This window comes from Rhea americana, unplaced genomic scaffold (genome assembly GCF_003343005.1).
Source record: "Rhea americana isolate MKP2758 unplaced genomic scaffold, rheAme1 scaffold_21, whole genome shotgun sequence".
Lineage (NCBI taxonomy): Eukaryota > Metazoa > Chordata > Aves > Rheiformes > Rheidae > Rhea > Rhea americana.
In genome coordinates, this window is record NW_028186258.1 from 4,180,221 (window position 1) to 4,193,025 (window position 12,805).

The 12,805-nt window shown below is 39.4% G+C and overlaps 1 protein-coding gene across 2 annotated transcripts; it reads left to right on the plus strand.

The window, feature by feature from the left end:
* Positions 1–44: 44 nt before the first annotated feature.
* Positions 45–11,204, plus strand: PCTP (phosphatidylcholine transfer protein). 2 transcript variants are annotated; one of them, XM_085304639.1, is made up of 6 exons: positions 45–314; positions 3,400–3,517; positions 7,208–7,287; positions 7,623–7,794; positions 8,483–8,550; positions 9,029–11,204. In XM_085304639.1, the coding sequence occupies exons 2-6, from the start codon at positions 3,475–3,477 to the stop codon at positions 9,092–9,094; spliced, it is 429 nt and encodes a 142-aa protein (XP_085160765.1). In that variant the 5' UTR covers positions 45–314; positions 3,400–3,474; the 3' UTR covers positions 9,095–11,204. The 2 variants fall into 2 exon arrangements, with proteins under 2 accessions (XP_085160765.1, XP_085160764.1); XM_085304638.1 differs by lacking the exons at positions 45–314; positions 3,400–3,517 and having other exon boundaries at positions 3,527–7,287.
* The last annotated feature ends 1,601 nt before the right edge of the window (positions 11,205–12,805 follow it).

Genomic DNA, 12,805 nt, shown 5'->3' on the forward strand with positions numbered 1-12,805 from the left:
TCACGGCGCAGGGGGCAGGCGGCGGCGGCGGGCCCGGAGCCGCCTCGGAGGGGGCCGCAGGGGCCGCGCTCCTTGGCCCGCCCTGCGGCCAGAGCATCTTCCCCGCCGCGCAGGGCCCGCTCCCCCAGCGTCCGCCTCCTCCAGAGCGCCCCCCCTCAAATCGGGGGGAGCTCAGGAAGCGTTGTGATACAATTCCCCTCTCCTACGAGGACTTGCTATTTCAGAGGATGAAAAGTTTGGACCTGAGGCGTGCCGAAGCTGCCCCAGTAGGCCCGTGAACACAGCGAAGCTTCCGAAGCCRGAGCACGCTTCCAGTTTCGTAACGGGTTTTGAATCCATCCTATTTCTCTAGTTTTATGATTATTGCGTACAAAGCRTATATAAGCTTATTCCTTATGAAGTTGGGCAAGTCGTTGCTATTTGCCATTTYAGCTGTACTAAATGCAATGTAGCTAAACTGCACTTCCAGTAGAGAGAACGCTAGGTAATTTCCCCCCCCAGGTTTGCCAACACTTCTCAGCTGCTTCACTACTGTGTAAGTCTGAAAGCTGTAGAGATTAAATCAACGTCCATACTCAGTTGGAGCAGAGAGACTGATTTTTAAAGTAATTTGTTCAGAGATACTGAAGTTGTAATCATCTGTCAGGCCTCACTTTGCCATCTTTCCCAAACTTGGATATGGTTACAGTGAAAGCTGCAGTGCTTTACAAGGTCTGACAGCTCATCTTGATTTTTCTTGCATGTGAAAGACCTAGAGAAATGGCAGATGATGGCATCTTGTGTTGTTGGGCTCTCATTAGCTGATGAGGAGGGGAGATTAAGCCCTAGGTGCTATMCATATGGCTAGTTCTGCTACTTTGTACTGTAGAAATAGTTTCACTTACTGGTTTGTAATGCCTGAACATATTCTTCGCTTCTGTCAAGAAGACCCCTCCTCTTTCTGGGAAGTCCTGCAAGGGCCCATTTTTCTGACAAACTGGTTCTTGGGAAGGTCTCATCAGAGTAAGAAGTTCTTTCTTTATGTATCTGACTTAGCATGCTTATCTGAACTGCAGGTTTCACTTAAAATGGCAAGGGATACAGTGGCATTAAACGCCAGCTCAGGAAACACAACTGCTAYTTAGGGCTGATGGCTTAGTTGCCCAGTTTCTTGGGATGTTCATTTTCAGAGGAAAAAGAACAGCAAAGGCAAAGGCAAACAAATATGTCATCCAGATCTGTGTGAAATGTAAACCTAGGTATGGGAAGTGTGTTTTACTACCTTAAAATTGTCGTATTTTTACATTTCTGGTATTTTTTCCCTGTGGTTAAAAAGATCGCTACTTACTGAATGGAAATGGCAAAAGGTAGTAACAGGACAAGTTTATGAGTCAGTGCATACAGCAAAGGCTAGCTTGTGGTGTTTATCTAGTATCTAAACAGGAATTAAGTATGTTGAAATAGTGGTTACTGGGAGCTTTGCTTATGGAGTAAGTTAAATGAAACTTTAGGTCTGGAGCTTGTAAGAGAACTGTAAATGCACTGTGTTAATTAAGCTTATAGTAAACATCAGCTAATTAACTTAGGAAAATCAGGGGCTGGATTTAGCCTAACAGATGGAACCAGGAGTCCATGAGACTTGCACTGAAGCAGCCTGTGTTGCTATGGCTTTACTGCTGTCCTGTATATTGAAACTGGCCAGACTGAAAGTGACTCAGGCTGCTCCTTCTGATGCTTCCATCATGGATGGGCTACGGAGCTGACTGAAAAACATTTACATTCTCTTGCCTCTTGTGCAGAGATTCTACGTGCAGATGTAAGAATGACTGGACAGGTATTGTGCACCAATTGGAAAGCCTAACTCTGAATGTGAGGTAGAATCTGTTATGCTAAATCAGATTAGGTATTGCAGGACTTAACTGCACTCTGTATTTAACTGCTTCTGAATTTTGTGGCAGTAAATTATATCACTACCAGGTCTATTTTAACCTTTGGAGGTTCCATCTATTGCATTTTCAAAGACCTAAACTGTAAGCCTATCTCTTGATAATCCTAGATCAAAAAGTATTACAGGCACTTCTGGCTGCCTACTGGGTGGTATGTAAAAGCTTTAGGAACAAACAAGCTAATGTGCTAGTTTGGGTTCCTAAAGCTATACTCTGTTTGGAAGTGTGAAACTATAGTCTGTTTTCACTAAGGTACAAAGCACAATGCTACACTGAATCTTTGATGCAAGCTGTCATGGTTTAAATGAGAGCTAATTACTGTATGGCTTTCTTCTGCCAAACAGATGAAGAGGAGCTAAAGAACGCAAAGAAACAGTGGGTGTAGTAAAGAATAGCTATCTTTGAATATTGACTGGAGAATTAAAGTTTTGGGTGGGCTTGATTTGTTACCTCTCACAAGGCAGTTCAGAATCAAAGTTCAGGAAAAGAACAGAAAATTATTTCAGTTGCTCCATAGAAGAGCAGCCACAGGACATAGGGCAGTAAGATTTTTCTAAATTACTAGAAGGATAGGGAGAAATATGATTTACTGTTGACCTGCCTACAGTAAATGTGTGTTTACATACAGCAGATCAGATCAGATCAACCATTAACACAGTTGTATAATCCTTCCCTCCCTTTCCTTGGGAATGCTTGAATTTCACTCCCACACTGTATCCTCAAAATACTCTCATTGTTTTAATTTAGTTCTGGACTGGTACTAACAATAGTGCAAACATTGCTCCGTAGGCACAAATGGAGTTTCCATATGTTGAGAGAAACATTAAAAGCATTAACACAGGAGATATCCTGCACCCCGCCCTCTCAGTACAGACAGTTTACAGAAAGAAAATAGGTAAAACTCAAGGCAAATGTATGTAGCTCGCTTACTACAGAAGTGTGAAAACTGTAGAACTTTCACATGCTACAGTGTGAAGCAAGAATAATTTAGAGCAAGATCTACTATTCTGGATCATGCAGTACTTGGTAACTTCTTGGATACGGTTGGAATTCTCAGGCCTTCATACAGGCCTTTGAGTCTCTGCCATACCTATTAAAGTGCATCTTCTGGTGAGGTTCAGTGTGAGCAAGATTTACTGCACACTGACCAGTGAGGATGAAGAGAGACTGGGTGCAGGGGAAGAAACATGCTCCCTTTGGAACTACCTATGAAGTAAAAGGGTAGCTGGTGTAAGGAAGGAACAGCTGTTGTGCTGGGCAGGTCAGCCTGTCTACATTTAAAATTTCATGAATACATCAAAAAGTTGAGCAGTTATAGACTGAATCTTGCTTTGTTTTTGAACACTTACTTTCACGGCTCTTGACTGTATTTGTAGTACATGCCCCACCTAACAGCTGAAGGAAGCTGTTCTTTCTGCTGCAGAATACTTCCCTTTCCTGTGTGACTTTTCCTTTCCCAATTCTGTTTCCACAGCAATCAGGACTTTATGAATACAAAATCTTTGGTGGTCTTGCTGACTGTCCACCAGACCTGTGTGCAGATGTCTATATGGATTTAGATTTTAGAAAACAATGGGATCAGTATGTTAAAGGTAAGCTGAGCTAGGCAGTTTAAAAGCAACCTTAATGTCCACACTGACTCTTCCCACTAACACTTTTCTTCAGAGGTATTTTAAAGCTGCTTTGTCTGAAGGACTTTGAGCCAGACCTGAGTGTTCTTTGAGATAATGTTGCACTCTGCAAGTATACAAGTTAACACTGACACAGAACAGCTAATGTCTAGCTACTATGTACCTTCTTTCCATATTGGTTAAAGCATCCAATTGGCTTCACTTGTTACTGGAGTACCTTGCAGCCCCTAACAACGGTCATTCTTGTGATTCCTAAACTAAAGATTATTAGATGTTCTGGGGAGAAACAGAGATACCACCTTGTGTGTATCTTTGCATATTGCAGCAGAAGTTTAAAACTTGAAATGGTCTGCACCAGTTTCATGTAGGACGGAGTATCTTTTTCTGAACATGTTTGAAACGGTTGGTTGTTCTTGTCACCTTTTAAAATTAGAAATGCATGAATCCAGGGAATGATTGCTGAGTTAGGGCTCTTACAGAGAACTGAATAACTAATTCAGTATTTAGACAATTTAGGCAATTGAAGGCAATTTAATATTGCCTTTAAAACAAGCAGCTGGACCTGGATAKCCACGTGATGTTTAAAACGTTTTAAATGTTAAGTCACCAGTGACAAGACAAGTATTCAGCTGATGCTTATCTCTATCCTGATTCATCCATTTTAAAGATGGAAGCGACCTCCTATTTTAAGCCTRTGCTTAGAAGTGGTTCAGGCCTATAAAACCAAGACACATGTCCAAGTGTCTTGGTGAGCAGAGAACAGTATTACAAAATAAAAGTCTTGTTAAATGCTGTATTTACTAAGTCTGGGACAGCTCTATTGTAAATGACTCAATTAGTAATGTCTTTGTACAGAAAACCACCTCTTTGGCTCGTATCACCACTTGGTTAACCTTCAGAAGCTGTGACCTCATTAGCAAAAGGTGCCATTTGTCATAACGGGAAACAGCTTTCTTGTAGAAAAAGCCTCTCTTCTATAGATGAAACAAAACGAGCTGGACTCCAAATACACAAATATTATAGTTATGTCTGAAATGTCATGTTAGTTTAGGTCACTTTGGTAGCCTTAAATTTGATTTAAATGCACTTAAGAGAACTGACTCCTTCACTTCTTAAACACTTTCTATTTTTTGTAATGCCTTTTTAGAGAAAAGAAACAAAATAGTAGGGGGAAGCTACACCCTTAAACTAAGGGGTTGCAGAACTGGCCTTTATATCCTTTATATGACCATGATGTATTCATCTGTAAATTAAAATACTTGTGCTGGTATGTAAAATCAGTTTTCATGGAAGTTAACTCTTTAAATGCATACACATAAGGCTTTCCTTTTAGCTTAAAAAATGATATAAATGCACTCATTCTGTAGAACTGTATAGATGATGCAGTAGTGATAGCCAGCCTTTTTATGCTTGCTTCTTCCTCTCCTCACTCTGACTATTTAGGGGAAAAACAGAAGTAACTTCTATTCAGAACATTCATGCTCTTTATTGTTCATATTCCTTTTTATCATTTATACAATAATGGCCGTCCAAAAAGAAGTTCTCTGCTGTCTTCCTGGCTGTCATCAAACTAAAAACATGACCAGAGTAGCACTGCCTTTTTATTTAGAAAGGTTGCTGTTACTGCACTAAGGGGAACTAATCGCTGCTTTGTTCCAGTTCTGTTGAGCAAAGCACTTTATAAAGGCCTAACTGGAGGCAAGAACGGACAATACTTTTGTGATTGGTCTTTCTTTATAGGCTGGTGCTTTGATCTGTTACTGCCAAGGGTTTGACTGAGGCCCCCAGAAATTTCAGCATCAGTCTGCTACTGTTGCATTGCATTTAGTACCCTGGCTAATTTCAAAGCATGTTTATGGATATCTGTATGAGCAGTACCTCTCAACTGTAATTTAGACATCCTGAGGCCTAGGGGTCTGGCTACAGGTCCCAATTCAGCAGGGAAGCTCTAACTAAACTGTAAACTAGTGCTGAAAGCACCATGGGGTCCTGTGGCATGGTAAAAAAACATAGTCAAGCCTGAGCAATACAAAAATCTTGCTGCTTCTGACTGCACCACAGTCTGATTGAGACCGCACTTCTCAACAACTTCATGATAATAATTGATTTGCTAAAACAACAGATGCTGATGTGTTTATTACAAATAAAACAGTTTTGTGATATACTGTAGTAATGATAAGTAAACTCTAGTTTTGTATTAAAACATTATTTTCTGCTTTGATCAAAGGTTTCTGTCCACAGACTGAAGGGAATACAAGTGGGTATGATGTGGCTGCCAACTGTGTAGTTTTTCTGTATTTGCAAAAATTAATTCATGTGAAAAAGGGATCAGTTAGAAATGAAAGTAAAGCTATAATTAAAAGGTAGAAAATCAATACTCCAGTGACCTCTGGTGGAAACCATAATGATTTAGCTTATTACAACAACACTGGAAGTATTGTGCGTCTGGTATTGCCTCAGTCTGGAGAAGAGGACAGGTTGTTTTCAGGGGTGACAGCTGACTTGCAGGGCATAGTAACAGAAGCCTAGCTGGAAACACATTACATGGGGAAAGCATCTCCCATCTGTGGCACTCTTCTTGCCTTAACAATTAAATTTTCTGTCTGCTCTAGCCTTCCTTTAAAAGCTACTTCTCTGATGTGGCAGGCTGCTTTAAACTGTGAAGGCTATGTAGTACCTCAGACAGAAGCCTGTGATCGAATGTAGGAAAAGAATCGTCCAAACGCTAACGTGAACAGTCTGGTCTGGCTCACATCCTTCAGTGTAACCGCACCCATATAATGCCCACTTTCTGTGCAGGCAGGAACTTGCACTGGATCTTGTAAGTTCCAGTACCCTGATGATGCCAGTTATTGCCAGAAGAGAAGACAGCTGAGTGGTCTGAGAATAGACAGTTGAATATCACAAACTCAGTTATGTGGTTTGATTTAAACTAAATTTTCTCCTTTCTGTCATGCTATTCCTCTCTGACTGAATGAGTCACTGTCACATTTTAGAGACTCTTACATTTCCCCCTTTCCCTCCTGCAATTCATCTGCCTTTCAATTGGTTTTCTAGGCAGAGTAAAGATGGTGTAATGGAGGCTGGTAMACTGTTAGAACCTAGTGTCCACTATTACCTGTATACACTACTGGAACTTCCTTATAGCTTTTCCAGACTTTGTTAATGCCTCATGCAAGAGCTCTTCAAGTTCTAGGATGCAGTACTTGTTCTAATTCCATCTTAACTCCGAATCCTTTACAAGGATAATGACATGGCTGTGAAAAAGCATACTCTGCTGGTAGTTTAGAATTATATGGAATATGCAGAGACAAGGAAAACACTTTGGGGTGGAAAGGCTTTGAAAGACTAACAATCTGAAAGGGAATCTGACTCTGCATCCTCCTGGATTTTTTTTTCTCCCATCAATGAAATCAGTAGCAGCAGAAAACCAAAAGCCTGCTATATTTGTGCATCTGGTTTCTCAATAATCCTGCTTAGAAAGTTCTTAACGTGTTCTACTGCCACAGCCAGTACCTGCGTATCAGTTTAGGTATAAGGGTTATATGCACAAGGTGTTTGTCAGGAATATGCTGAATGCCTCCTCGTGTCTTGTGTGTTTGTTGCAGTGGGAATTAAATACATCTAACGGTCTTCCTTTCTTAACTGTAGAACTGTATGAGCAAACTCATGATGGTGAAAAAATAATCTATTGGGAAGTGAAGTACCCTTTTCCTCTCTCAAACAGGGATGTATCCTTTCAAACCTTCTGTTTTCCTTGCAGTTTGTAATCTAGCCATTCAGGAACCTTGACAATGTACTGACTACTGCTCTGCTGTATTTAATTTAAGATCTTGCAGTCCTCATGTTACATGAATATGAACAGCATGATGGAGAGTGTGGGTGTTCCTCCTCACAGGCAACTTAAAACCTTGCGAAGTAGAATTAATACAGTGCAGAGCTGAAGTCTGTGGAATCACAAGAAATCACTTGAAGGGGCTGGGATTTGTAATGTGATTCACTTGTCATTGCACAGTATGTCAAACTGACACGCTGTTCTGACATGCCTCCTGAACTTGGACTACAGTATGTCTATATTCGTGAATGTCGAGTGATGGATGTTGATGGGCGGAAGATCTGGGTTGTGTTAGCTCGAAGTGTGTGTGTTCCTCAGTGCCCAGAAAAGCCTGGTATTATCAGAGTTACAAGCTATAAACAAAGTCTCGCAATTGAAAGTGATGGCAAGACTGGATCTAAAGGTAAGGTGTCAAGAAAGTATGATCAGAAGTCACATAGGCAAGGAATGTATTTATTAGCAAAATACACGAAGATGGAGATTGAAAAGTCTGAGCAACATACAGTTACTGTAAAGTGATATACAGAACACTGGAAGTATTTAGAAATGAATGAAACTTGCTGAAAAATTCAGTGCAGTGTTTTACTGTTGTAAGGAAATGATTCTTAAGTTTGGTTAGGTAACTGAGGATAAGCTACTGATCATTTCATCTCCTCCCTCTCCCCCCGGGTATTTGTTTTCCTGCCAAACAGTTGGGTAGCTTTATAGTAACTGGAAACTGCTTAATTCAGAAATGATTTAAGTAACGAGTTTGACAGATTTACAGATGAAAGGGATTGTTGAGAGAGTGACTCCTGACTGAGTCCTTTAAAGACAACCTTGTTTTACAAAACTGGTTATGTGAAATGGTTTGGAATAGGCTACATTAAAAATACGACTCTTTCAGCTCCCCAAGAGTTAATTGGAAATGGCTACATTTATTTGACATCTGACTTTAATACAAGTTGACTTCTTGTATAGAATTCAAGCACAACTGTTATACCTGGTGCTTCAGTCATGCACACTGACAGCTTCTGTCATACAGTGTTAGAGCTTGTACTGAAATTATAGCTGGAAAACTGTTTCTGGTAACTCTTCTCTCTCATATCTAGTCTATATGTACTATTTTGATAATCCTGGTGGCATGATTCCATCGTGGCTGGTCAACTGGGCTGCCAAGGTAAGTAAGGATTGACAGCACAATTATCTCTGGCTGATCTGTCCCTAACAGTCTACTCACTGCATTGAAACATGCCTTCTGCATGCTGAGTTGAATTATGTTTTGAAACAGAGGCACTGACCCTTCTAGTTCTTATGCAGACCCATTTTTAAGACTTGCTCGTCTCCTCATACTAGTTGTCTTATTTTTTTCTGTTGATTTTTATTAAATTTCTTTGATTAGTCAAATATGCAGGTAAATTTGTGCAACAAAATGAGCAAATCTATCTTCCAGAGCTTAAGCTAATAGTCTTAACATTTGCAAACTTTAATGATGCTGTCTGCCCATGAAGCATTAACAGCCTAGTGCTTTGTACCAGATCTTAGAATTGTCTTGTGTTTGTATGAAAGCCTTGTATTAAATAATAAGGATACTGGTCTTATTTATAATCTCTCTTAATTACATCATAGAAGAATGACTTCTACTTTTCTTTTTGCAGAGTGGTGTGCCTACTTTCTTGAAGGACATGCAAAAAGCTTGCCATAATTATTCCAAGAGCACATAGGCCACATCAAGTTGATCTGAATGGTTTGATTTCTAGAATTATGCACTTACAGGAATGGCTGTCATACAACACACTGGATAAAACCTACCTCTAACACTGGAAATAGTTTTATTTTAGTTGCCTTATGCCTTGAATTTTATTAGGCTTCTGTTTCCATCTTGAATTGAAGAGCTAGCTATCAACAAGGTAGTACTAAAGTCAGCTGCCTCCTTTTCGAACTACTTGGTTTCTGTCTTGACCCCATACTTTATGCCGATTGTATGTAGGTCAGCTAGAGGAATTCGGTTCATACAATACTACATCATCCTCAGACAGGAGGTGCCAATGAYATTGCTAGGAAAAAAAAAGTCTCAACCTGTCCTGAGAATTCTGTGCATGTGTTATGCCTGCCTCTGCCTTGTGTGGCTTCCTACTGAAATTAAGTAATGGAACTTGCATTGTCTGCATGGAAACATATTTGTTACCTGAACTGGTCATTCTTAAATTATCTGCCTGCCAAAAATCTAAGCAATTGCACATAGATAGAGAGCACATAGGTAAATAACTTGAAGTCCGCAGTGGGAACTGCAACTCTGTATTACTAACCTTCCTAGTGATGGCTGTAAGTCTACATATAAAAGGATATGTGCCTAAGGCCTTTCATTGGCATCACAATGCCTCTATGAGAGTTATTTTCCATGTCTGATTTAATGAAAACAAGTTATATCTTCAGACCAAGTAACCTTACCTATAAGGCAGCTTAGATACCAACTTTGAATTAGAAGTGCTTCTAAGCTGGTTGCCTTCGATTAATTTAGACTTTGTTTCACTTGCTTGTGAATGAACTTGATGTGAAACTTGGGGTTCCTTATACTTTTAAATATCATGCTGATGTAAAGTTTGGAACTGTATTTCTTGCCTGATAATCTACCAAAAGTACAGCTGAGCAGGAAATAAAATTTGTAGCACCTTTGGGTGGACAATTGAGTGCATCAAGGGTGAGAAGGCCTCAGTCTCAGGGATTTAAAACATTCTGCATCTTTGCTAAATCTAATCCTGCTGCTTCTCGTAACTGGATAGCTGTATCTTCTTAAAAAATAAATGGTTGAAATGATTGCCTTTATATGCTGTGTAAATACTTGTTTAAATTAAATTATTATTCTATCCATAGTGCTTTTGCAGTGCTTTTGTTCCATCTCTCATGTTTAAGGCTGGCCATGCTGGGCAAGACACAAATATGACAGGCTGACATCATGTGCTGCTTCATTTTTAAAGTCTTTTGGAAGAATAACATGGATTCATGAGAATTAAGTAGGATTCCCTGTGTACGGAAGATGTGGCTGCCTGAAGTTCATCCATTTTCCAAATATCTTAGCTTTGGAGACTGTTACTGAATTGAATATTGTCACGTTAAGACTACTCTCAATCCACTTTAAATTTAGCTCTTAAACGATTTTTTTCCAGTAGATAAAGAACACAAACAGTTAGAGAGAAATCTGAACCGTAATTTTTCTTAATTTTCGCACCCATGCACTCATTGCAGCTGGATCCACATTTTTACTTGTATATTACCTAAAACAAACTACAATTCTGCCATACCAAGTGTGTGATGGTGTTTTAATTGATTATATCAAATTTGAAATTACAGATACCCTTTCATTTTTGGTAGTGTTTTCAAAAACTATTTTTTTTTTGATAATTCAGAAACCACTTTTAGTAGTGCATTAGGTACTTGGGAGTTCAAATGCCATGAGCCTTCAAAGGAATACCAAAGCAACTTTGGAACAATAKAATGGATACAAGTTATGTCCTGGAGCAAAGGAGGAACGAGGTAGATTGTTCCAAAAGAAGACAGAAAAGCAAAACAACTATTCTCAGCCTGAAATAACAGAACTGGAAAAGTGAACTAGTTGAGGAAGCATCTTCCTGGAACAATGACGCAAACTAATGGATTTCTGTAACGCAAATTTGCCTTAACCTCAAGAGCTGAAAGGTTTACAAGAAATGTGTAGGTAGMAAGCTGGGCTTGTGTGCAGAGATGATCATCTAGAGGTATGAGGGGGTTTGCTTGTTTCCTCCAACTATTCCATAAATCTGTTCGGTGTTTAATAAAAGCAACCTTACATTAGAAGGAGTGAAAGTATTTTGTATTCATACACTCATGATTGCACCTTTGTCATTCTTCTGGAAATTTGTCCAAGACAGGGTACATGTCTGTTTGCAGTACGCTGAAATGCTGAGCGCTCTGAAGAGGCTAAATCGCTCCATTGTCAATCTTGCTGAAAAACAGGATTTCCTAGATAGATCACACTAACAATATATAATATGTGGCATTTGCTCATGTATTCTTATTAAAAGCTGTTGCCCAGGCAGTTTCTTTTGCTGTATTCAACTTTTCAAATTAAAGGTCACGTTGACTGAACAGAAGCTACTGAAAGCAGATTTCTCTTTTTCCCAAGCAACTAACCAATGATGTGAACTGAATGCAGTATCAAATCTTCTGTTAAGTTTGGGTCTCCATTGGCTTTCACAGTGACATAAATATGCAACAATATTTCATTCAATTTAAGTATGAACTGCTGCATCTATCTTGTATTACAAGGGAACAAAAAGTCGTTGGGCTTGCATGTGGTAACTTCTTGCTTAAATCAGTTTATAAACAGAAAAAAATGGTGGTATTGTTCAGTCTTGGATGCAAAAGACTTGTTCATAAAGCATTTTAGAGCTTTATTCATGACTGGTAAATGCTGCTCTTGTGTAAATTACTTGTGCATCACGTGACCTTTTCTAGATACCTTGCACAAAAATCTTACTATGCARGTTGTAAGTCACTGTGTATTCTGAATTCTGTTGCACAGAAGTTAAAAAATGAAAGGACTCACCCTTTCCCATGCTGCTAGCTCACATAACAGCTGAAAATTAGCTTTGTTTTTATCAGAAATACAGTTTGCCTGAAAAAGAAATTCAAAGTCTGTGCTTCAGAGTGATTACTTGTGAGCTGTAGGGTTGTTTAAAGAAAAAAGAAYGAAGCATTTCTATCAGATGATATTTGAGCCTCTAATCTTATACATCCCACCCCCATTAACAGACCAGTACTCCACTCTACAGATTAGTAGGTACTAATGGAATTTTCTTGGTAGCCAAATAGAACTGAAAAACTGCTGTAGTCTCTAGTAACAGACAGGCATCCGATCCAAAGCCTGCTAATCAGACTTTCCATCCATCATAATGAGTTTTGGACCTATTGTTATGTATAACTTCTGTTTTAAAAGGCCAAGGCTTCCAAAACCATTTTTGCGTGTTATTTGCAGAAAGCCTTGGTTCTGTTTAGGGTTATTCACAGAATGGCAAGACCCAAAAGGCAATTATTACATGACCCTCCAGCAAATGGATTTGCTGTAACAAAGTGAATATAAACTATTCCTCCACGCTGTTTATTAGTCACTCAAGTCTGTTCTTTCCATGTGACCTCTCTGTAAARCTACTGTATTTGAGTTGGAAGGTAAAGGAAAAGAAAGATCTCAGTGACCCAAAGTCAACATAGTGAATGATGTCAGATATGCAATTGCTGTAGCACTGCCTCTCAGAAGATGATGTACAAAGGGAAACACAAGTTGTCTTTGCTCAGGAAACATCTGGTTGATACTCTAATTCTCAAGCAGATCATTGGCTGTTTTATAACTTAGTGGAACAGAAAAGTGTGGGAATATAGGGGGATAGACCTCTGATATT